Here is a 26,349-nt window from a genome sequence, read left to right as displayed (position 1 = left end):
TGATTTCACTGGTATAGAGAACACCTTTGCTAATGCAAATAGGCAGCTCAGCTATACTTTACATTCTTAGAGAGTTGTTGATTTGCCCAAGGTCATACAGCTAATATGTATCCTATACAGGTCTTGAACCTACATGTTTTTAAAAAAAATTGTTAGGGGTGGCTAGGTGGCGCAGTGAGTAAAGCGCTGGCCCCAGAGTCGGAAGGACCTGAGTTCGGTTCCAGCCTCAGACACTTAACACCCATACACAAAAAAACTAGCCATGTAACCTTGGGCAAGTTAATTAACCTTAATTGCCCTCCAAAAGGCAAAAAAAAATTGTTTATTTCCTTAAATATTTCCCAATTACATGTAAAAGAATTTGAACATTCATTTTTAAAAAAATTTTTGAGCTGCAGACTCCTTCCTACCCCTCCCCCACCCTTTGAGAAAGCAAACAATATTGTATTGATCATATATGTGAATTCATGTAAAATATATTTCCATATTATCCATGCTGTAGAAGAAAACACACATAAAAAAAGGAGCAAGAAAAATAAAGTTTGACAAAGTTTGCTTCAGTCTGTTCTCAAAATATCACAGAGTTCTTTCTCTGGATAGCAGGTGGATGGCATTTTTCATCATGGATCCTTTAGAATTGGCTTGGATCCTTGTCTTGATCCGAGTAGCTAAGTCTTTCGCAGTTGATGTTCTTCACAATATTGCCATTCCTGTGTACAGTGATCTGGTTCTGCTCACTTCACTTTGCAACAGTTATGTAAGTCTTTCTAAAGTTTCTTGAAAGTAACCTGCTCATCATTTCTTACAGCACGGTAGTATTCCATCACAATCATATACCACAACTTGTTCAGCCATTCCCCAAATAACAGACATCCCCTCCATTTTCAATCCTTTGCCACCAGAGCTGCTATAAATATTTTTGTACATTGGGGTGGCTAGGTGGCACATGGCCCTGGAGTCAAGAGGACTTGAGTTCAAATGTGGCCTCAGACACTTAATACCTACTAGCAGTGTGACCTTGGGCAAGTCACTTAACCCCCAATTGCCCTGCCTTTCCCCCTCCAAAAAGCAAAAAAAAAAAAAATTAATTGTACAAATAGGTCCATTTGCTTTTGAACCTACATCTTTCTGGCTTCGAGGCCACAGTTTAATTTCAGGATTACACAGGGAGCAATCAAATGGTTTATTTCACATTATATTTTAGTTTTTTTTTAAGCCTCAAGGTTTAAAAAAAAGCAAAAAAGTAAAAAAAAAAAGTTTAAAAAAAAGACCAGTTGTTTTTTAAAGTTAAAAATTGTTTTTACATGTAATTGGGAAAAAATAAAATATTATTTTAAAAAATTTTGAAGACTCAAGGTAGATTTTTTTTTCCAGTTTGGGGGGTGAAAAAATAAAAGTAATTAGTGGCTAGCTTAATTCAGCAAAATCCCCTCTTAAGGTTAAAACAGAAATGGGCCTTTGTTTACACACGCCTAACTTCACAGCATGGAAGATAGGGTGTTACTATGATGATCAGCATATCCTCCTAGAAGACCAAAACAGATACTCCCTGAGTGTAATGGAGTTGGGTTCCTTACTGAAGGATTGACAGCTCTTGAATGTTCCCCTTGCACCTGTTCCAGGATGGGTTTTCTTTGGGTTTGTTTATTTCCGTCTGGCATCTGAGCCCAAGGACACTCTACCCACTATGGGAATGGCTGATAGAGCAGATCTAGCAGTCCCAGCCCTGAGCTATGGCCCATACCTTGCTGCCAGTCTATTTTGTGCTTCCAGGGTTTGCCCTTGATGGAAACGGAACTGAAGCAGTGGGTTCAGTTAGTGGCCTATTGCTGTGGAGGCGAGCTCCAGACGGAGACCAGACTGGCGGCTGCTGAAGTCCTCATCAGCATTACGCCGTTTTTCCTAACCAACCAACGTCAGATTCTCGGTGAGTACCTCAACAGAGGTACCAGATTGTGTACCATCTCTTAACCTAACCGTCTAAAAGCACATGATTTGAAAGTGATAGAAAAGGAAAGCAACTGAGGGGAGGAAAGATCCCTCAACTATATATGAAATAAATGCCCTTGTGGTCATAATTGCTCAAAAAACATCTGCTGTCTCTGCATGAAGCTAGATCAAAGATTGTAGATTTAAGAGCTGGAAGGGATTTTAGAGGCATTCTAGTCCAACCACTCATTTTACAGATGAGGAAACTGAGGCCCAGGGAAGTTAAAGGATGTGCCCGTGGTCACATTGGTGGCAAGTGGCAGGCTGCCTCCCAAGCCTATTTTTTTGGCAGCTGATTGGTACATTCACACTCAGTACTAGGCTTGATGTTTGGCCCTAGAGGACATTTTTCTGGTGGAGCTTCCACAGGGGATACATTTGGATCAGCAGCCTGTCTCTCTGATAAAATTATCCCCCATAGGACTCTCTTGCATACATGCTCTTCCCGGGGTGTTCTTGGGAGCACCCTAGAATTCTAATCTCTCCTCTTAGCCAATGTTAAAAATCTTGAATGAGCGAAGTGGAGGTCAAGACCTTAGAGAAGAGGTGTCAAACTGAGGACAAAACTCTCCAGTGCTGGGAACCAGATTAAAATGTAAATGGGAAATGGTTCTCAAAGTAAATAAAAATACTATACAACATCAATGATGTCGATTTGTGGTTTGCTAGGTCAGCATGTAGCTTACAAGGATGCCCTTCATTTGAGTCCCACATCACTGCTTTAGAGGCCTGTTGATGGGGAAGCAGGCTTCCTTTTTCTTAGCAGAGAAGTGGCAAACCACATCTAGGTACGGAATGAGGCATAGATGTTCAGCCACAGCCAACACGCTGACTTGTTTTGCTTGACTGTACTTAGTCATTGTAAGGGAAGATTCCCTTGGTGGGAGGTAGTCATTGGGGTGTAACAGAGATATGGAAAAAGAAAAAAACAACAGTAAAGCATCTAAAAAGGAAAAAAATTAACAAGATAGAAATTACTTTCTGAGAGTTAATAAGAAGATTGTCATCTGAATGTCTGCCCTTTCCTTGTTTCACCTCCTGCCTCACCGTCATCTGGAGATTAAGAGATGAGGAATCCATTCATTTATTCATTCAAATCAAACCTGTATCAAGTAACTGCTTTATATAAGCCACTGTTCCAAGGATACAAAGATGTACTAAAATATAGTCACTGCCACAAGAAGTTCATAATTGAATGATTGGATGAAAATTGAATAGTTTGGGGGCACAAAACAACTATAAGGCAAAATAAAATGTGAGAAATAGATAGTCTCTGCAGTATTCTGGGGATTTCTGTCAACACAATGTCATCCACAAACAGGAGCTTCTGGAGGATTTAGCAGCCTATAAGGAATCTTTTTTCTCTTTAGACTGATTATCCTATGTAGCCTAACTATCCACTAGAAAAAACCAACAATGGTATGGACAACCCATAGAACTGGTCCATCATTGCATAAATCTTGGACAGATGCTAGAGGTATATAATGAAGTGGACCAAGAATTGAATATGATTTTATTTGGGAATTGAATAGTCCTTCTAATAACACTCCTGTTCCTTCCAAACTTCTTAAAACAAAGGCCCATCTTTTTAACACCAGTGTTCGTCTTCTTTTTTTTTTTAATATATTGTTTGTTTATTTTTAATGGGTTTTTTTTTCTTTTTGGAGGGGGGAATGCAGGGCAATTGGGGTTAAGGGACTTGCCCAAGGTCACACAGCTAGTAAGTGTTAAGTGTCTGAGACCGCATTTGAACTCAGGTCCTTCCGACTCCAGAGCTGGTGCTCTATTCACTGTGCCACCTAGCTGCCCCCACCAGTGTTCTTCTGATGATGCTGTATGTCTGTGAATCATGAAGTATTCTATACTCCAAAGAATTAAGGGGGTAAAGAGTAATGGCAAGGTACTTTATACAAGTACATAGCCCAGATTTATTACCAATAAATAATTCCTTACCAGAAGTCACATGAATGAATAAATAAGTGAAAAAATATTTGTGGGTCAGCTAGGTGGTGCAGTGAATAGAGTACTAGCTCTGGAGTCAGGAGGACCTGAGTTCAAATCCAGCCTCAGACACTTAACACTTACTAGCTGTGTGACCTTGGGCAAGTCACTTAATCCCAATTGCCCTGCCTTCCACCCTCCAAAAAAGACAAAAACAAAAATCTAAAAAAAAATATTTATTAAGTGCTTACTGTATGTAAAATATGGAGCTAATTAGGCACAAGGGATACAAATACAAAAGTAAAATAATTCTTTCCCTCAAAGAGCTTACATTCTAATAGAGTGAGATAACACATGTAGATGGGTATTGACCAGGGAAAGGTATTTTGATTCTAAAAGAAAGGTAGCCTGTGTGCTTCCTTGTTACCCATAAGATATCCAAAGAAGCCTTTCCTGAATGTTGAGGGCAGCCCCCCTGAAGAATGTACAGGACGTGGTCAAGATGAGCACGTGAAGATATGCATGGATGGTGACCTCCACCATTGAACGGAGACCCACTTGAGTAAAACTCGAGAGCTAGTGCTTCGGAGAGAGGCATGAGACAGTCACTAGAAAAGCGTCACATATTGATGTGCAGAAAACTGAGACCTATAAATGCTAATGAATCAGTGGAGATGGGAACAAAGCCCAGGACTCCAAACCACCCCTCCGCCCCAGCTCGCTGTGTTTCTCTTTTTTTGTGACATGATTCTTTTTATGCGAATCAGCCAGATCACCCAACAGTTAACTATTGAGCAAACAGTGTGCCTCTTTTGGATGGAAGATACAGCATGACACTGTCAGCCCTAGTCGTATGAATCTTCTTGGTTCCTTTACCTTATTTCAGTCTTACCTTTGCAGAAATGTTACTTCTAAGATTTTCTAGAATAAAGCAGTCTTTGGAATTGCTTCCCCAAAATGCCGTCATTTGTGAGCACTCACTTTTTTTGTAGATTGCGAGTTATCTGGGATACCTGTGACCCTGGTTCCAGCCTGGATAGTCTTCCCTGGCAGGGCAGCAGGGGGCCACCTTCCTGGCAGGGCAGCAGGGGGCCGCCAGTCAGTCAAGAAACCAATCTCTGCCTTCTAGAAGTCTGTCCTCCTCGAACCGGCATTCCTCGATCCATCCCCTCACATTTCTTAGCCATATCTCTCTGTTTGACACACAGAGGAAGCACCTGATTATGGTTTTGTTGCAATAATGACTAAAACCTCATCTTCTTCCTGTGTTCTTAGGCCTTCCAGATACCCTGACACTCTGGAAGTGTGTCTTCATCCTCCTGCAGAATGAGGAACACACCGTCAGAGACAGAGCAGCCGAAGTAGTCCAGACTGCCCTATCCCAAGAACATACCTGCCGGACAACAGGTACGGACCTCTCATCCTTTGGGTTTGGCCTCATTTTTTTTTTTGACGTTGAAACCTAATCAAGAAGAAGATATTGATTGGTTTTCTTGATGGCTCCATGGTTATCTAAATAATTGAGCTTCAGGGATAATTTCAGAATGTCAACTTTGCCATTTTATTTCAGCCTCTCCTGTCTGGCAGATCAGCAGAAACTTCTTTTTGTTTAAGCCCTGGCCCCCATCTCATGGCTTGGAACCCTAATGAATGAAATGGTGGTTTAAAAAAAAAAAACCACAACAGAGTATGAGAGAATAAGGAAGAAGGTAGTGAGCCCTGGATAATCCACAGATAGATGGCTAGCTCCTGGGTAAGGGAAAGTTGGCGCTGCTCCATTTTCTCATCTATAGAGTGGATATAGTAATAGTATCTACCTCATGGGGTTGTTGTGAAGATAAAAGTGAGGTCATATTTTACAGCATTGTGCAAATGCTACATAAATGCTGGATGTCATCAATATCATCATGATCATCGTGACTCTTACCTGACTGTAGACTCTGTGGTAGAAGAGGGAAGATAGCTCGTTTTTAAATCTCTGGCCTGGGATAGATGCTGGAACTCTGCCATGTCCTTGACTCTTGCCTGTGTCACCCAGAGAGGAGGAGGTCTCTCTGGTGGGTTGTGGTGGGTGATGCCACAGAGGCCCCAGTGCCCCCAGTGAATGGGCAGAGGAGCACTCCCTCCAGTGGTGGCTAGAGGAGACCCACCTGGTCACTAATTCAGAAGCTGAACCAGAAACCTAGGAAAGTGGTCATCGAATAAGGTTAAGTGGCTCAGTTTGGCTGCCGCCCTGGGCTGAGTGGCAAAGGAGCCCCAAGCTTCATTACCCAGAGCAACAGTGACCTTTGGGGGTAGGGCAGGGAACCTCTGCCCCAGGTTGGACCAGGAAGTTCACTGGCATACACACTCAATTGGGAGGGAGAATAGGTGTGAATGCTGTATAGTGTAATGACTACATGGCATTTTATTCACATCACTGATTGAAAAGCCTTAACAAGAAACAAGATCCAGGCATTGGAGAGGCCCAGTCAGGGCCTTGCTCGCTCTGACGTTAGTGGCATCATCCCATTAGATGATGTGGTGAACCCTGACTTTCCTTGCAAACCCTCATTTTCTGGATTAGAATCCTCACCCGTGATTCTCTTCCCTCTTTACCTGAGAGGAGGAGGAAGATGGTGACGATGATGAGGAGGAGGAGGGTGGTGATGATGACAGCACAGGCTTTGTTTAATACTTAACTGCTGACAAAGCCTTTTCATGTTCCATCATTTAATCCTTCCAGAAGCTCTGTGAGGCAGTTAGGACAGATGTTATTATCCCCACTTTACATAGGAGGAAATTGAAGCTTACAGAGGTTACGTAATGTACTGAGCTCACAGAATTACTGAATGGTGGAGCCAGGACTAGAACCCAGGCTGCCTGGGTCCTCATCTAACATTTCCTCTACTCCATCATGTCTCTCAAGGATACCACCCCACTCAGGGAAAGGACAGCTAGAACCTACCCCTACCTTTAGACAGCATGGGCAATTAAAACTGTGAATGATTTAGGGAAGGGACCCTGCCTGAAAATATTTCCCACATTAGATTGGCATAGTGTCTAGAATTTTATCAATAGAGAATCATTTCTTTGACTTAACCATTATTCTTTTTTTTTAAGTTAATTTCTTTATTTTTAGTTTTCAACATTCACTTCCATAAGTTTTAAATTTTGCCCCTCCTCCTCTCCCCTCCCTAAAATGGCATGCAATCTGATATAGGCTCTACATATACATTCCTATTAAACCATTATCTTCTTTTTTAAAATACAAGTACTCTAGGAAAGAGACCATTTTGATTGATTACCCAATGTATAATTGTATTATGAATGGAATACATTATACTCCCTATGCGTCTCCTGATTCCCTTGCCCCAGTGACTGGAGAAATGTAGATCGGGTTCTCTCTTCTAGGGCTTAGCATACTTGTCCACTTCTTCCCTGCACTGTTTGTGCCCAGATTGTTAGCATCTCCTCTGGGCTTTTATCACTTCCAAGAGTTCATGGCAACCTGACCTTTGAGTAGTTTCATTTTCATCCCTTTGCTGTGGCTGTAAGGGACAGAAATTGGGTGACTTGGATTGGAAGAATTCTGGGACAGGTGTTCACCTTGAAGAAAAAAGGGAATGTAATGTAGAGCTGCCTGTCACAGCAGCACCAAACCAGGGCCCAGGGCCCCATCCCTGTCTGTTTCTTGAAACTACATTGGGGGTTTAGTATGAATTTGGGCCTTTGGTTTCTGTAAGAAAATAGACTGAGGACTAAGTGAGAGGCTTTCTCAATTGGTAACTGAGGCAAGATAATGAGTAGTGACCCCTGATGGGCCCCTAAGCCTTGATAGTGCTATTTTTATGTGTTTGATTTATTTGAAACAGGCTTTAGGTCAAATGCACATACACAGCAGTGACAAAACCCAACAGCTGTAGCTCTCCTGAATAGAGAAGGAACTGGAGACTGGCCAGTAGCTAGGACTTGAAATGGCCCCCTCCCTGTTGGTCAGTTGCCTGGGGCTCAGCATACATAGAGTTCCCCACATCTCTAATTTTCATCTTTATTGTCAGCTGCTGAGTTCTCTTGGATACCAAATCCTGGTAATGGGATTTGGAAGACCCATAGGAAAGAACCTAAAGGGATCGATCCTAGAGCCTGGTCTGCATCTGATAAAGATTTACTCGATAGACAACTTAAGTACCAGGTACCAGGATATTTACATGATCACAAAATTTAGAGCTCAAAAGGACCATAGAAATCCTCTAGTTCAACTTCCTATTTTACAAATAAGGAATTTAGGCCCAGAGTAATGAAGTGATTTGTCCCAATGTCATACAGTCAGTAAATTTCAGAGTTAGAATCTGAATCCATGTGTTCTTAGCCTAAATCCAGCATTCTCTCCACTACATCTTTCAATGGTTAAAAAACACCACTGTCCTATGAGACAACTTCAGTTATCCTTGGGCTCAAAGAATGGTTTCTTCCCACCCTCCCCCCAACTATTAGCCCTGCCCACTTCAGTAACACCACCATCAAATGTGGTGTAGAAACCCTTCAGACCACTGCTGCTCCTGGAAACCAAACTGTCTGAAACTGAGCAAATTCCATTCTCATTCTATTTCCCCCAAATAGCTCCATGCCAAGTAGCTAAGATCTCACCTTTCAGTCAGGCGGAGGCTGTAACGGTCTGTGATTGTTTTTTTCATCTGTCAGGGCATAAAGTAGAGAATATTGTGCTCATACTGGGTGCAGAAAAAAGGAGGTCATAAGGAGTACCAGTGCACTTACACCAGTACACAGTACCAATCTCACTACCAGGGCAGAATGTTTTTTTTTCCTTGCCTTAATTTAATTGTATAAGCCCCAAATGGGGATCTCATTTCTGAAATCTGTCCCTTTTCCTATGAGGCAAAAAAGGAGAGACTGGTCTCAACCTCCCCTGATACTGGTTTGTGGATGGGGTGGGCATTTCTAGGAGGGGAAACAGTTCTGCAGATCCAGGAAAAGGACTTCAAGTTCATAAAAGTCTTTGTAATGAAGGCTGAGTATAGATGCCTTTCTTCCCCCAAGCTTGGAGAAGCTGAGATGAGAAGAGAAAACTCAACATCATTTGCTACTTTCACTCTTCTTATATAGGAAGAAATACAATATTAGGCCACAGAGAATATTTTCTTGATGACTCAAGGCTCTTAAAACTAGGGACCTGAGTATTAACTCTATCACAGGATCATTCCTTCATAGATTCAGAGCAGAAAGGGAACTGAGAGGTAGGTTACCTAGACTAGCCCCTTCATTTTATAGGGGAGAAAAGTAAGGCCCATAGAAATTAAGAGACTTTCCCAAGGCCCCACAGATAGTAAATAACAAAGCCAAGATTCAATCCTAGATCATCTTACTCCAAAGCTAATCCCTTGTCCATTACTCCATGCCATTTATATGTAAGTGGACCAGACAAGAGTAAAACTTGCCTCTAAATGAGCCTCACAGTGCTTCATGCCTATTACTAGAATGAAAAAGAAGAACAGATGATTCTGGAAGAATCAGGGTGCCTCTAGTCTGTGAAAGGGAGCTATAGTTGGGGTCAGGGTTCACGACCAGATCCTTGGCTCAGCACACTCCTGTGTTTACAGAGCCTTTGCTCTCTTGGGATTTGTATTTATCCTTCTCTTTATCTCATCTACATCTTTCTCAAATAATACTTCCGTACCCCCTTGAGACTTAAAATCTGGCATCCTGTTGGAAAAATCTCAACTTGTGACTCTCTGAGTTTTTACATGGGAGTGAATAGGCATCAGTGGAAGGGGTCCCTCTGATAAGAGGACTCACACCAGCCTCAGTGAGAGGAGGGAATGAGAGATTCACAAAATAACACTTCTGTGCCTTAAGGTGCCACTAAATGGGTGACTTTGGGGAGTTCTTTCACCTCTCTTACCCTCTGTTTATTTGCAAAAATGAGTGATATGGACTAATCAGGAATTCTTGACCTTTTTTATGTCATGGAGCCCTTGGGCAGTCTGGTGATGCCTTCTGAGACCCTCTCAGAATAATGTTTTTAAACACAGAATGGCAAAGAAACTGATTGAAATAGTTACTGACTTTTTTTTTTTAAGTTGATGGATCCCAGGTTAAGACTCCTTAGACCAGCTCCCAAATTATGGAGTTCCAGAGCCAGGCCATCATCCAGAAAGAGAAGGGAGGGACCATGGAAGATAGAAAACTTTTGATAAAATGTCTCTTGAGTTGTAAAGGGCAAAAAAAAGAGTTTATCAAAAGAGAAAACTTTTGATAAAATGTCTTTGGAGTTGTAAAGGGCAAAAAGAAAAGAATCAAAAATTCTAACAGTGGGGAAGTTATCTGTTAGAGTTTCATTGTAACATGGTAGGAACCCCATATTCGGGAAGGTTATGGCAGCCAGGGATGACTGTGATGGGTCCTGCCAGACTGGAACTCAATATGAATCAACAAACATTTATTAAGCACCTACTGCATATAAAGCATAGAATACAGACACCAGCAAAACTGTCCTCCCCTCATGGAGCTTCCAATCTACTGGCAGGTACATCAGGTGCTTCATATTCAAGCAAGTATTTAATAGGTGTTACTCCAAGCCATTTCTATAGTAGGCACTTAGGAGACAAACACAAAAAAGAAAATCCCTGCCCTCAAGGGCTTGTATTTCTAAAGACAGCTTCCTGTGTTTACCTTGAACAAGTCACTTGACCACCATCAGTCTCGGTTTTTTCCTCTGTAAAATGAACTAAAGGGTGTTGAACTTGAGGTCCCTTCCAGTCCTAAATATATCATCTGGAATCCTAAGCACAGCACCATGAAAATCAAGGAAAGAGAGATTACTAACAGACTTCAGGGGTCACCTGGAGGGGTACAGACCAAGTAACAGACTGTTTTCCAAGGACCAGGGTAGCCAGGTTCAGAGGAACCCATCACCTGACTGGCTTCAGAGTGAACTTTCAGCCCCAACAACTCTGAACACCATCTGATAAGTTGCATAAGTGTTGAGACCTGCACCAGTGACTCCATCACAGATCCTTGAAGTACAGGAGTGGAAACCATTGTTTCTCTTTGGGTTATCTTTATTCCTAAAGTTCTAGTCTGATCATGGCATCTGCCTGTTCAGTAAACAACACTGTTTCACTATCACCTTTGCAAGCAAACATAAAATCCTCTGGCAGTTAGAACTCTGCATAACTTACCCCTCTACCTTCCCAGTTTTCTTATACCTAACTCCCCCCTGTCATTGCCCCCCACCATGTACTTGGCAATCTAGTGACACTGGCCTCCTTGCCACTGACTGTCACACAAAATGCTCCTGACTCTGGGTATTTTCATTGGTTGTTTCATATGCCTGGGATTTCCTCCCTCCTCATCTCTGTGTCCTGGATTGCCTGGCTTCCTTCAGTTTGAAGCTAGAATTCCACATTGTACAAGAAGTCTTTCCTGATCCCCTTTAATGCTAGGACCACCCCCTTTATTAATTATCTCCATTTTATCCCATTCAGTTATATGTCTACTTTGGACATAGTGGTTTACATGTTGTCTTCCCCATTAGACTGTGACCTCCTTGAGAGAGGGACTGTCTTTTACATTATTTTGTGTCCTCAGCATTTAGCACGGTGTTTGGCTGTAGCAGTAGCCCAGGATGGCTGCTAGCACAAGTTATTAGATTTGCTTTATTAGCAAAGATATCTGTTAAAGGGTCAACAATCTTTTTAAATTACATTCACTAGTTCAGAGGAAAAGTCAGCACCTTGAACTTCAGAGAAAATACAAGCAGAGAAATAAGACCAACAGACAGGGCTTCTATCTGTCTGTGAAATTGGCACAAATCAACAGACAGATAAAACTGTTTAACGCAGGCAATACCTACATAGTTACCAGTGAGAGAAGCACCAACATTTGGGTTTTTCAAAGCCAGGGGGCTCCTTAAGAGCAACCCAGAGTCTCATCTGGCCAAATCACAAGAACACATTACATTGGCACGATGTAGTAGTAGTAGTAGTAATAGTGGTAGTAGTAGTAGTAGTAGTAGTAGTAGTAGTAGTAGTAGTAGTAGTAGTAGTAGTAGTAGTAGCAGCAGTAGCAGTAGCAGTAGTAGTAGTAGCAGTAGCAGTAGCAGTAGTAGTAGTAGTAGTAGTAGCAGTAGCAGTAGCAGTAGCAGTAGCAGTTGTTGTTTGGTCCTGTCTGACTTTTTGTAACCCCTTTTGGGGTTTTCTTGGCAAAGATACTGAAGTGGTTTACCATTCCCTTTTCTGGCTTATTTTACAGATGAAGAAACTGAGGGCCACAGAGTTAAGTGACTTGCCCAGGGTCAAGTTCACTTGGTTAGTGTCTGAATGCAGATTTGAACTCATGTCTTCCTGACTCCAGGCCCAGCACTCTATTCTCAGCACCACCTAGATGCCCTTGAATGTAATAGGTGTTTATTAAATGACTGTTGATCAGCTGACTGATTTGCATGGAGCTCAAAAGAGAGAATATAAATTCCTTACACAGATGGTTGGATTTTGAGTTTAACCCACACAGAAGAACAGGGTCTTGTCCCTGAGATTCACTCAGAGAGTAATAGGGATTGCCCCTGAGAAAACAGGATCACTCAATCAATAAGTATTTACCAAGAACTTACTATGGGCCAGACACTGAGCAAAGTTCTGGGAATTCAGAGGCACCCCTGCCCTCAAGGAGCTTATATTCAACCTGCAGAGACACTGTGCCTAAATTAGACCTTTTCCATCTGCACTGAGACTTTTGGGACACCCTCTGTACAAGATGAATGTGAAGTCACTTGGGGAGGGAGGGCACCAGCTGCTGAGGGCAATCAGGGAGGGCTTCGTGTAGGAGGCAGTGCTTGAGCTGAGTCTTGAAGGAAACGGGGATTCTGAGAGACAGAAATGAGGAGGGGAGCACGCTGTAGATGTAATGCACAAAATTGAGTGATGTGAGTTTGTGAGAGACTCTAAGGAAACTTGTTTGGCTGGGCCACGGAATGCAGGAAGGGGAGGGAGTAGGGCCTCCAAAAACTGGAAAGGTGAGTTTGAATCTGGTTGTGAAGGGCTTTCACAAACACAGGAATTTCAATATGATCTTAGAGGCAATAGGAAGCCACCACTTAACGAATGGGGAAATGACCTGGTCAGGCCTGCGCTAGGTGGAGGAAGGAGATGAGGTTAAGGGGATCTCAATGAGGGGATCGTCATACTGGAGAGATGTAAAAAGTAAAAATGACAAGAATTGGCTGTTGCTGGAAAAGTGTAGTGTGAGAGAAAATAAGGAGTGAGGTGTAACATCAAGATTTTAAAACCTAGGAGACTGGAAGGATAGAGGTCCCCTTGATGGAAGGAGGGAACTTTGGAAGAGAGGTTTGGTGAGGGGACAGACAATGAGTTCTCTCTAGGATTTTTGAAATGGCTCTGGAATACCCAGTTTGAAATGCCCAATAGGGAATTGGTGACATGGGACTACAGCTATGGAAAGAAACGAAAGGCTGGATAGAGAGATCTGGGAGTCCTCTCCATAGAGATAATAATTAAACTCTTGGAAGCTGATTAGGTCACCACTTGAGAAAGTATATAGAGGGAAGGGTCAGAACAGAGCTTTGGGGGTATACCCATGCAGATGACAAACTGGCAAAGGAGACTGAGGCAGATATGGAGGAGGAGAACCAAGAGAGAACAATGTCATGGAAACCAAGGAAGGGTGTAGAGAAGTAGAGGGGTCAGGAGTGTCAGATGCTGCAGAGATGTCAGGAAGGGGGAGGACTGAGAAGAGCCCATCAGACTTTGCACTTAAAAGGTCACTGGTAACATTGGAAAGATGAGCTTCAGTCGAATGTTGTGTTTGAAAGCCTGAGCGAGAGGAGTCCAGGAAGTAGAAGCAATAAGCACAGACCACTTTTTCTGTGTTTGGCTAAGAAAGGAAGGAGAGATACAGTATAGTTGGTGTTGGTTTTTTTTTTTAGGATGAGGGAGATTTGGAAGTGCTTATAGGCGGGCGGCAGGGAAGGAACCAACAGATGAGGAGAGATGGCAGATTAGAGAGGAGAGAGGATTGTGGGAGCAGTCTGCTGGAGAAGATAGGAGAGGTGAAGGCCCAGCTTACATAGAGAGAAGCTGGCCTCCGTGAGAAGATCCAACTCTTTAACAAAGAATGGCAGGTGGGGCGGCCAGGTAGCACAGCCAGTAAGAGCACCGGCTCCAGTGTTGAGAAGACCTGGAGATCGAATCCCGGGCTCGGACACTTAGCACCCACCCAGAAACACCTGGCCGTGTAACCTTGAGCAAGTTACTTAACCTCAATTGCTTAGGGGCGGCCAGGTGGCTCAGCGAGTAAGAGCACCGGCTCCAGTGTTGGGACGACCTGGAGATCAAATCCCGGGCTCAGACACTCAGCACCACACCCAGAAATAACTGGCCGTGTAACCTTGAGCAAGTTACTTAACCCCGATTGCTTAAAATTAAAAAAAAAAAAAAAAAACAAAGAATGGCAGGTGATGTCAAAGGCTTTTGAGATGTAGAGGACAGAAGAAGGAGCTCATGGCAAATGAATTCTGCTTTCTCAGCAAAATGGGAGACAAGGTACTCAACTGAGAGTGTGAAGGGAGGGAGAAGTACAGAAAGCTTGAGGAGAGAAGTGAAGATTGAGAGTAGCCTCTGTGAGCAGTGGGATAGGCAGTCAGAGAGAAGTAAAAGGAAATTCCTTGCTGCAGCCAAGGTCCAGTGATATTACAGAGCTGCAGAATTTAAGAGTTGGGATAGACCTCAGCAGCCAATCTAGTCCAACTCATACACAAAAAGGAGCCCCCATTATGATAGCATAACCTACAAGAGCGGTCCAGCATCTATCAGAAGACCTCCAAGGAAGGAAAACACAACATCCCTTGAGACAGGATATTTTACTTCTTTGCAGCTTATACCCATTGCTTCTGGTTTTGCCCTCTGAGCCAAATGGAGCGAGTCTTGTTAGCCCTCCAAATACTTAGACAGCAATCATGTGCCCTCTGAGTCTTCTATTCTAGTAAATCATGCCCAGTACTTTCACCGGATCCTCATATGACATGGACTCGGGGCCTTTCACTATCCTAGCTGCCCTCCTCTGGACATTCTCCAGCTTGTCAGTGTCTATCCTCAACCATGATGCCCACAATTGAACACAGTCTTCTAGTGTGGTCTGAGGAAGGAGGAATAGAGGGTGACCATCCTCTCCCTATGTGCCCCCACTTAATTCAGACTAAGATTTCATGGCTTTCTTGGTTGCCGCAGCACTCTGCTAGCTCATACTGGGCTTGCAGGACACTAAGACCCCCAGATCCACAGCATTTCCCTCATCCAGCACTTAGTGCACGTAATGCCTGACACATAGTAGGTGCTGAGTAAATGTTTATTGACTGACTGTCAAAAAAAAAGAAAAGTTAGACTTCGGTGACCTGTTCTTGATGCTAGCTCTTTCTATACATCTCTCCCCCTTTCTGTATGTTCCCCACCATCTCCTTCATAAATGTACACTGTCTGACCTGTAGCCTGCAGGCTATGTTCTCTTTCTCCAGTCTGGTCATAAGTCTCATGTTTTCTGTGACTTTTTTAAAGTATTGTTGACGGTGGCTCGCCAGTCCCACCTGCCGGTTCTTCCAGGACCAGAGGACAATTTATCTGGGCCAGGCAACCTGAATTTATCCCGGGTAACTGGGTGCTCTCCAGCTAACTCCGTGTTAGTCATCTTTATTACATCATTTCCAGTAGGGAGGGTTTGGTTGTTTTGTTTGGGTTTGGTTTTTTGCCTTTTAAGAAAAAATAAAATAAAATTACAGTTGAGCAATTCTTCCCCATTATTGTCAGTTATCATTATCCCATCCTGCCCCAGCCATCCAACTGATCCTCCTTTTCCTCTTAATGTAACTTTTTTAAAAAATCCTTTATGTCCTTAGCTTCCCTTGCCAATTTTATGTTTTCCTGATACTTTTAATAGGAATAGGCCATGCCCTTCATCTTCTATCACCTGGCCTTCCTCTAGTCTTGGCTGGTGAATTCCCTACTGCTTCCATATTGATCTCTTCTGATAAATCCTATTTTCTCTCCTCATTGGAATAGCTTCCCTTTGTGTCTTCAGGACCTCCCATCCATCTGGGATTAATTCCCTCTTAGTACCCCGCCAGCCTTCCTTCTGAATCATTTGAATTCTGCTTCTACCAAATCTAGGGCACATACCAGAGTGGGTCCAGATCATCACTCCTGTGTCATAAGCTTGAGGACGGCATGGTCACTTATGCCCAAAGCTCCCATCATTTCTACCCCAGCAGCAAATTCTGTGGTCATTTCCCTTGTTGGTTCCTCCACCTTTTGAAGAATGACACGAAGGCTAAGACAAAGTGCTTTTGTCAGAGTGAGAGTTCCGGAAGCCACCTGCATAACTGAAGTGTCCCCTATCCCCGCAGGCTTCTGCCTGAGATTTGTAGGGCTTCCCAAACTCCTCTCCCATCTTCATTTTCAGTCCAGGTCTGCATTATTCGCCAACGACAGAATCACTTCTGTTTCTCCCTCCGTTGACCTCCTCCCTGTTGGTCCTCGTGGACTTCCTCACACAAGTGTGCCTCTTAATGCACAGTGCTACTCTATCCTGTTTCTTCTGAATCAGTTCAAAGTCATGGGTTTCATCCCAGCAAGTCTCAGTGATACTGAGGAGGCCAAATTTTCCCACTTGCACTGGGCCCCTTAATGCCTCCATTTGATCCTTGAACTTTGGGCATATGTTTACAGACAGTTGAGACCATGGACTTTATTATGGGTCCTTGTCTGGGTCATTGTCTCCTGTGGATTTCCAGATGTCTGCACTGCTCTTCCTTCTTCCTGGCTCTCCTTTATAGTATCTAACTAGAGGGTGATATACCCAGGCAGTCTTCTCTCTTGTTCCTTTCTCCACCTGCCCCCCATTATTTTTAAAGTTTTAAAAGATTAAATAGTCTAAATTTGTAGTAGACCCAGGCACTTGGCTCTGTGACTTCTACCAGGTCTTTTCAACTACATATAAGCGCAGGTGCTGCACATCAGGAAAAAGCTTGGGGAATCACTCCACATATCATGTGGTCTTCTTCTTGGTACCCAGTCCCTTAGACTGGGGAAGGCACACTCATACGGAGTGAAGCCCAGGATCTACAATGTTTGTGTGTGACCCATTGTCAGACTCTGACAGTTCAGCACCAGACCAAATCCCTAAAGGCAGGGCGTCATGGGGAAGGCTGGGATCATTGCATTATCGGGACTGGACAGATTCTAACCTGAGGGGCAAGTGGACAAGGTTTGGGGGGATGGAGGAACCCAGGAGTATCACAACTTTGGTCTGTTCTTTGCTCCTCTTGGTTCCCCCAGCCAACATTTTTTCCTTATAGCTCCTGAAGACCCCACTCTACTATCCTTTGCTTCACGGCCACTTTTCCCACCTAACTCATGGAACCTTCTCCATGCCTCCCTTCTTTCCTCAGGCTCATCTGTGACATTTAGAAAAAAGATCTTTTTCCAAGTGCCAATAGATATCTGGTGAGTAAGGACAACAGCCTCATGGATAGGACTGAATGAAGTCCCAGAGGTTCCATGTGTTATGCTAGTTTCTGCTTTTAAGGACAAGGAAAGTAAATGCCTTAATATGAGTCTCTGTCTTTTAGTCTTCCTCAAGGAGCTGGCTTCAGGGCCAGGCTTTCTCCAGATTATTCAGGTTCACTTCCTTATGGATTTTGCCAAACACTTTTTAGTGTTAGAGTAGGTGCTTGAGACCATGGAGTGCCCCTCCCTTCCTCTCAAAGCAATCTCTAGCTAGCTGTGCCTCTTGGTAATCTCTCCCTTTTCTGAACTTTTGTAGCCCTAACAAGCTTTGCCACCATCAGGGTTCGATCCTGGTAGTGCCTTGTTCTTTCTAGTATTTCGCATGATTTAGTCCTGTCTCCCTAACTAACCCGTACATTCCTTGAGAGTAAGAACTGAGTCTCTTTTTATCTTGCCCACAGCTCCAGCACAGGGCTGGATGCCTCATGGGCCCCATCCATACATGTGGATGCATCGCTCTTCAAGTCAGCAATCTCTAGATCAGTTTTTGGGTTTTGTTTTTGTTTTTTTGTAGGAAAATTCAAAAGATGTTCACCTGTTTTTGGAAACAGACAGAAGAATACATGTGTCTTGTATAGCACTGATAGTACCATCCCAAGGGGGATATTTTCTGTTATTTCATGTACTGCCTTCCCAGTCTGATCAAGCCCTGTCTTGTCTTGTGGAGAGAGGATTTGGACAGGCTTGTGCTGCTCTGCCCTCTCTAAGCTTTCTCTTTCCTTTCACAAATCAACCCCCACCTGCTGGTTCTGGGGCACTAGCCTAGGGATAGAAGTGTCTCTGAGCTGGGCCCAAGTTGCCTTCACTAAGGACTCTTCTCCATTCAGAAAGGCAAGGGCAGTACCCTTTGGGTGGGGCACTTTGCTCAGCATAATGGTCATCAGATGTTCCTGAGGGTGGTGAGGGCTTAGCAAGGAAGGAGGAGGAACAGGATATGGAAATATGACACTGAGATTAGAGAAGCAGCAGGCAGACTGCAAAGTGGAACTAAGGAGGAGGAGGAGAAGGACGAAGAGAAACAGATTCTGGCTGCCGAGAGCAGGGCAAGAAAAACAGGAGGAAACCCTTCCCCTCTCAATTCCCCTAAAAACACATTCTCCCCACCCCAGCCCATATGGGCAAATATGTCCCACACAAGTGAGTCTCGTGATCTCCTATCCTTGAAAGCAAGTGGGGGAATGGACAAAGAGAGAGATAATCAGTCCTGGGTCACTGTGACATTACACAATATCCCCATAGTGAGATGTCCAAGTCAACAGGATACCCAGAGCCTGGGGTGGAAGGTGGGGGGGGGGGCAGGAGGTTCAGGAGAGAGGAAACCTCCCACCAAGTCACAGAGATTCAGATTGTCCTGGTCTCCCATGTACCCATAACAGGGCAGAAATCCTCAAGCAGCTGTTCCATTGATACGAGGCTTTTTGGTCATTTTCTCAGAGGCTTCACCGCCCCCAGGTTCATTTACCTCCTAGAAGAGAGCTCTAGAAATCATTTCTTCCTCCTCACTGCTTCTGGACTGGGCTTTATCTAACCCATTGTGAACAACTCCTCTTGGCTGCAGTATGGAGGAGCCTTCCAAAGAATCCTTCCAGAGTTCATTCGTAGGGCCCATCCATTCTAGTCGGTGACCGGCTGGTCTTAGTCTCTTTTGTTACTTCATGCATCTTCCTGACATGTACTGTGTCACTGTCTCTATTTTCTGACCTCTTTGCTTTCCCTGGATACTCATTATCCCCTTCCTCATCCAGGAGGTCCATATAATTGCCTTGTGAGTACTGGATCATTATTAAGTAGGGTGGAAAGAAGAACTCAGATTCTGTGTATTTGCTTTTCAGTTGTTCGTGATATATTAGGATCCCATCCACTTTCTTTTTTTTCTTATTAATTTGTTTGTTTCCTTTTAGTTTACAGGATTCAATTCCACAATTCCTTGAGTTTCACATTTTTCCCCCTCCCTCCCCTCCCCGCCCCCCGCCCATGGTGGCTTATAGTCAAGTATAGGATCTGTAAATACTTTCACATTATACATTAGTCAGGTTATAAGGACAGATTGTACCAGCTGGAATGAAAAAATGATAAAGAGGACATAAAACCAAATAAGAGAAGGAAAAAGATCAGGTATTTTGCTTCCACCTGGATATAAACTTAGTTCTCTCTAGTTCTTTCTCTGGATGCACATATTTCTCTCCATCATGAGTCTTTTGGGATTGACTTATATCACTGCATTGCTGAGAAGAGTCCAGTCTATCAAAGCTGGTCATCACACATACGTTGTGTCTGTAATTGTGTACAAATTTCTCCTGGTTCTACTCTTCTCACTCAGCATCAGTTCTTTTAAGCCCTCCAGGTAAATATGAAGACCGTCTGCTCCTCGTTTCTTATTGCACAATAGTATTCCATAACATGCATAATCCTATCCACTTTCAAAGCCAAGCCAAGAGCACTGAAATATTAAAATATGCTTAGTACAACTGGGACCACTAGATCATTCCTATTTATATTTGTACCCAGGTAATTGTTGTTCATCTTCTATTATTATGGTTTGATTTCCACACTCTGAATGTAATAATTCCCATTTATTTTTCCTATGTACATTTTGCCCCAGGTTTACCAACCATAGATTCTGTGTTACAATTGTTACTAGCTATTCAGTTTACTGACTTAAAAAACCAGTTTGTGTTATGGAGCATAGCTATCTGTCACTGGTCTAGACCAGAAGGAATACATGTTGATTCTTTTGGACTGCCACCATGGCAGGACAGAATCTCAAATGATGCTTGTACTCCCTTAGCCAACACTGAGTTCATACTATTGGCAGAGGCCTTCCAAGTGTAGCATATCCATAAGAAATACGCCCCCCCCCCCCAAAAAAAAAAAAAACTCCAAAACCTTGGCAGTTTAGTCTTGAGGACCAAAAAGAGATTTGCTACAGAACACAGCTAGGTTTGTCTATGGATGACTTTGTGGATGAGTAACTTCTACCATGGGTAGAATTTGGTGATTGGGTAGCCCAACACAATGTCCATCAATCTGTCCCTCCTTACATTGTCCACCCAAGCTAATTCATCCCACAAAATCACATAATTTCACAGTTTGGATAGACCTCAGAAACCATCTAGTTTGGCCAATGTTTGAATAGGAAGCTACAACATCCCAATTAAGTGGAAATCAAGCCCTTCCTTGAAGACTCTGGTGAGAGGAAACCTACTACTTCCTATGACAGCCCATTGTACTCTTGGCTAAGTAGTCATTTACTTAATTATTTAATTAGGAATTTTTTCCTTACATCAAGCCTAAATCTCCCTCTTTACAGTTCCTATCCGCAGAGGCCAAACAGAACCAATAGAATCTCTCCATCACATGACAAGACTCTCAATACTTACAGGCAGCTCTGAGTTCAGCTCAACAAATATTCATTACACACCAACTACACAGAAAGCTCTGCACCCAGGGCTCAAGGTACAAAACACAAAACCTCTCAAACATGCTACATTCCAAGTCTTCTTTCCTTGAGATTAAACATCCCCAGTCCCTTTAACCAACCCTCCCGTGAGGGTTTTCTCTCTCTTTCCTATCTTGGTCCTTTGCTCTGACCCAAATTTCAGAAATGGAATCTTCCCAAATCAGGAAGTGAAGTTTATTTCTGACGAAAGTGTGCCCCAGATGGGTTTGGCCAACCCCTCTCAAAACAAATCTCGGGTTTGGGATTACCATCTGTTCTGCCACTGACCCATGAGGACCATAGGGCCTTTCTGTCTGACTTGCACCATAAATCTCCTCTAAGTATTGTCCACTCCCTATTGCAATGTAAGCTCCTTGAGATCAAGGACTATCTTGTTTCTCTGTTTGTATCTACAATGTTTTGCACAGAGGAAGAGTTTAATCAATGCTTTTTCACTCGTTCACTCATTCCATGCCAAGTGTTGTCTTAGGGTCTGGTAGGAATGGGCATATTTCATTGTAGCCTCTTTCTCCTGCTCTTTAGGCGACTCTGTTCTAAGGAGAGTGTCAGAAGCCTACTCCGGCAGGCTTTCTCAGTTCCTCGAGAAACCCTTCCATATTGTTTAGTATGGAGCCATGAGGTGGCCCAGTGGATTGCCCATCTCTCTAGGCAAGACACCAAGAAAAGCCACCTTGGTTCAGTCTATGGAGAATCCATGAAGATCGATTGCTCTAGTAGTCCGGGAAGTCCAAGAGATCCTTCAGTGCCCCCAGCAAAAAGAGCCAGGGGTGAGATTGTGGCCTCCAAGCAAGACTATGCTGGAGCTTCCTAAGTGCCCTGTGGTGTGGCTAGTTCCCTATTGGTCTGAGATAGCAACTATTACAGCTGTGCAGTCTCTGGTACCCCCTGTTGGAAGGATTGCTGCAGGACAGGCAACTCTGCCATTGATGGAGCCCTGCATCTTGGGACTTACAGCAGTAACTTCAGGCTTTCCCTGAAGTTGAGGTGGTATGTCCTAGTAATTAGGGGAACATAGGGGATGGAAAAAGGATAATCCTAATGTGGGACTGGCAGAGGCAATGAGATAGGGGGAGGAAAGTCTATAACAGTAGTAGTCTTTGTCGTCGTCATCCTGGGGCTCAGATTAAATAAAGGAGAAGTCATTTGTTGAAGAAAGACTGAAAAGTTATTTGTGATGCAGAGGAATTAATGTCAGCATCCTAATGTATTAGAGGATAAAGGCCAACTAGTAGCAGTAGTAATTAGCATTTATAGAGAGCTTACTATCTGCCAAGTGCTGTGCTAAGTGTTTTTTTACAAATATGATCTCATTTGATCCTCTCGACCTCCCTGACAAGTAGGTTCTCTTACAATTGAGGAAATTGAGACAAAGAGAGGCAAAGTGACTTGCCTAGGGACACACAGCTGAGGTTGGATCTGAAGCCAGGCTTTCCAGACTCCAAGCTTCATATCCTATCCACTTCACTACCCATAGGACCACAGGATTTAGCGCCTGAAAGGACCTTAGAGAGATCATGCAGTCTACCCCCTAACCCCAGATTTGACAGATAAGAAAACTGAGGCACAGAAAGGTGACAAGTAGTAAGGTCATTCATGTGATAAATAAGTAGTAGGTCCAGGACTCAAGCCCACATCCTCTTGTCTATAAATCCAATGTTCCTTCTCTTACTCCGTGCTTTCTCCTTTAATATAATCCCCCACAAGAATGGCTCTGAGCTGCTAAAAGAATGAGAGCTGTTCCCTGCTGGAGTCCAAAGAGGCCCTCTGTGGAGCCAGAATGAAGAAAGCTGCTCAAGAGTTAACTTTGTCCAGTCCCAGGCCTGCTTTCCAGGAACTCAGAGGCAGGCAGGCCCCGCCCCGTCTGGTGTCCATGCCAGCATCGTCCCAGCTGGGTCGTGCCTCCTTGGCTGCCCCCACCAAGTCTTGCATTCCTACAGAATCACTCTTTTAGCACTAGAAAAAGACCTCCAGCCCAGCTTATCCCACTCACAGTGGAATCACATACCTGAAAGTGGAGAACCGGCCTTTGTTTCCTTTCTAGGCAGCGCTAATGATCATTTTCTCTTGCTTGATTATAAAATCTTTACATTTAATACAAGCAGCTAAATCATTGTTTAGTGACTCACCATTGATTAATTGATCCTAATCAAGCCAGCCATTACCCTCCAGGATTTTATATTCTACTTATCACCAGGATTCCTTTTATGAACCAAAGAGCAGCATCACGTCCTCGTTTTAGCACCACTGGACCATCCTTTCTCCCTTTCCATCTATCTCTATCCCTACTTTGCCCCCAGACTTTGCATTGTCTCCACCCCACACTCATGCCTCCCCCTGCTACAGCCTGCACTCCAGTCTAACACTGATTCCATTCCTCCCTTGAGGGTAAACGTTGTCTTCCTAGCTGCTCCTCTGCACCAGGCCCCATGCCTTCTGCCTTCCATAGCCCCTAGCACGGAGCTGGACACAGGAAGCAGGCACTCAGCAGAGGATCGTTGAGTGGCTGCTAAAGAACCCACTTAGGGTTTGGGATCAAAGTGGATCTATGCCAAAGCACAAGGGTGTCAGAGCAGAGGGAGCCCTGGGAAGAAAGAGACATCAGAGCAATCCCAGCCTCCTGGCACAGTGGGGGCAGAAATGCAGTTGGCACCTCCCCTCCTGCACCCAGGAGTCAGAAGGGAGTGGATGTGGCCTTAGCATTGGGAGAGGGTTGTAGAGAAGAGCAGTGGCACTTGCTGGGGTTCATTTAGACCCCTAGTCATCATCTTTCTTTGAATCCAGAATATCTGAAGGGGAGGAGAGAAAAAGGGGAGAAGGCATGGAAGGCAGAACCTTTGGAATAGCAGTGAGGCCCAGAGTATCATCTCCTTCCCATAGATTATTCCATCTCACTCGTTCCATTCCCCAAAAAGCACATCTGGACTGTATCTCTAGGAGCATCATGTATGTCTACAGCCTTGAAAATAGCCAGCTGGCCCATGAGTCTTTGTGCCTCTGGGGCAGTGAAAGCTGTGTCCCTGAAAAGGCTGGCTGGGTGAGCCCACTGCCTGTCCTTCCAGACTGTAAGAGGTTCCAGTGACATAGCCCCCTCCTTCATCTGGAAGATGTCTCCTTCTTTCATCCTGACGAGGCAATAAGGAACCTGTGGCCATGAGGGGAATCCCGAGCCTGGGCCCTGGTGCCTGAAGTACTTACCATTTTTGGTAGGAGAAAGGGAGAGAAGTGAAAATCCTCCTTCCCCCTCCCCGAGAAAGTCCCAAGTCTCACTGCTGTGATTACAAGAAAGCTGCCAGCATCACAGACCAAGGCAGAGAGTTAGGAATCCTCAGAACGGAGGTGGGGTCCTGGGGCTCAGATTAAATAAAGGAGAAGTCATTTCTTGAGGAAAGACTGAAAAGTTATTTGTGATGCAGAGGAATTAATGTCAGTATCCTAATGTAATAGAGGAGCTTACAAAGAGGAGAATCATAGAATGTCAGAGCTGAAAAGATTTAGGGGTTCATTTGGTCCAGCTCCCTCAGTTTACAGACGAGGACCCTGAGGTCCAGAAAAGTAAAGTGGTTTATCCAAGGTCATGCAGCTAGTTAGTAGAACTGGAACCCAAGTCTCCTGACACCTATAGTTTTTCCACTCTATTCCAATATGCTAAGTCTTGTTCTGTGAAATATTAATAGCCCACATTTACATAGTAATCTAAAACTCAGCATATACTTGCACACTCATACAACACCCTGTGAACTCAGTAATGTACTGTTGTTCCCGTTTTACAACTGGGGAAACTGAGGCTCAGTAACTTTCCCAGGGTCCCAGTCTAGTAGGTAGCAAAGCTGAGACCTGAACCTGAGTTTTCTCTCTTCCCAAATTCAACGTTCTTTCCTCTACAACATGCTACCTAATGGAATGGAAAGTGACTGTGATGTGGGGGGCTTGGGGTGGGAGAGAGGAGTCAGAGCCCCTAGGATGAAAATGTTGCCGAGCGGGAACATCCAGGAGAGAGGAGAGAGAGCCAAGAGGGTGCACTGCCCCCAAGGAGACAACTGCAGAGAGGTTTCAAAGCAGCATGAATCACACCCTGAAATCTCTTGTAGAAACCAGTACCACATGGCCCTCAGCTGTCGCTCACTGCCTTCCTTCACCGAGCTCTCTGAGTTTAGATGGGCCGTGGGGGTGGGGGATGCTCTTGGAGATACAAATGCCAGCAAAGGAGGATGGCAACTCCAGCTCCCCCCGTTCCAGTGTTGTGAGACCCCGGCATCTCCCAGAAGGTGAATGTGGGGTTGTGGGCACCAGCAGAAGAAGCCCTGTTCACTCATTGATTTATCTGTCCCTTCAAGGCAAAGTTGTTTAGCCAGAGGCTCCTAACAGGAACAGCCTGGACTCCTCACTTAACACCAGCCTAGTGAGTGATGTTTCATTTTCAGACATTGTGTTTCGAACCATCGTGTCCTGGGCTCGTGAAATCGCAGCCTTTGCCTCATCTTCTGGGGACTGCGTCACTAGTGCTGGGTACTTACACGTTAGGAAAGCAGATGCAAACTCATTGCGTCGACCGGACTCCTCATCGCCTGTAAGCCTCCTGACCTGGCCTGGTTGCTGGGGTGATAGGCTGGTTTCCATAGCGAGCCTCCCAGTGACTAAACCACAGAGAAGGAACAACAACAGGCTTCTCTCTAGGAAATGAAAGTCCTGTTTGCATCACTTCTCCCTCTTCTGTGGTCTATCTGAAAGCCCAGTGCTCACCCCACCCTCTTCCCTTCCCTTTCTAAGCTGAATGAGCCCTCTGGGCCATACGTATGTAAGAATCCTGCAGTGGGTGGCTTACCCTTTCTGTATGTGAGGCTGACTCAGTCATTTTTCAGATCTACCAGGTCACTGAAGTCAGGAATCCGAAGGGCCAGGGACTTCCTAACTATCTCAGGGCTGGTTTTTCTCTCTCCAGTTTTTTTTTTTTAATATTTCTGTTCTTCTCCTTTATCTTCCTTCACCATTGGCCTACCCCTCCCCCCTAAGCACACACCAGGATTTTATGTTCTTTTATTTGTCTGTACATTCATCATCCCTCATTGACTTGCCCAATGACGGGAGTTAGGGACTCCTCATTTGACTCTGGTGGGCATATTCAGAAGGCTTCCCAACCCTTCGCACATGTACCTGTGACTGGCACAGGATAGGTATTTCCAAGTCCAGATTGCCCCCTTATCACTCATCCCAGCCAGGCCTCCTTTTTCCTGTTCCAGAATTTATTGATGAGCATCAAACCATCCATTTATATGATGCCTTAAAGTTTCTAGGCTGCTGAGGCAGCCAGGTGGGACAATGGATAGAGCCCTGGGCCTGTTGTCAGGAAGACTCGAGTTCTGATCCAGCCTCAGACATTTACTAGTT

The 26,349-nt window shown here is 44.2% G+C and overlaps 1 protein-coding gene across 2 annotated transcripts in view; it reads left to right on the top strand.

Annotated features, from left to right (window-relative positions):
- Nucleotides 1–26,349, top strand: part of THADA (THADA armadillo repeat containing) — a 460,437-nt gene that overhangs the window by 377,915 nt on the left and 56,173 nt on the right. Inside the window, exons 35-37 of one of the 2 annotated variants that reach the window (XM_069071597.1) lie at nt 1,774–1,927; nt 5,206–5,337; nt 12,184–12,338. In XM_069071597.1, the coding sequence (XP_068927698.1) occupies nt 1,774–1,927; nt 5,206–5,337; nt 12,184–12,215 (318 nt within the window). In that variant the 3' untranslated portion in view covers nt 12,216–12,338. Of the gene's footprint in view, nt 1–1,773; nt 1,928–5,205; nt 5,338–12,183; nt 12,339–26,349 lie in introns of those variants that run through there. The other variant, XM_069071596.1, reaches the window with a different exon arrangement.

The sequence above is a fragment of the Petaurus breviceps genome, unplaced genomic scaffold, assembly GCF_028583685.1.
Source record: "Petaurus breviceps papuanus isolate PSGF00001 unplaced genomic scaffold, PetGlider_PUasm1.0 90842, whole genome shotgun sequence".
NCBI lineage: Eukaryota > Metazoa > Chordata > Mammalia > Diprotodontia > Petauridae > Petaurus > Petaurus breviceps.
Note: the sequence above shows the minus strand (reverse complement) of the source record. Positions and strands in the feature narration are given on the sequence as shown.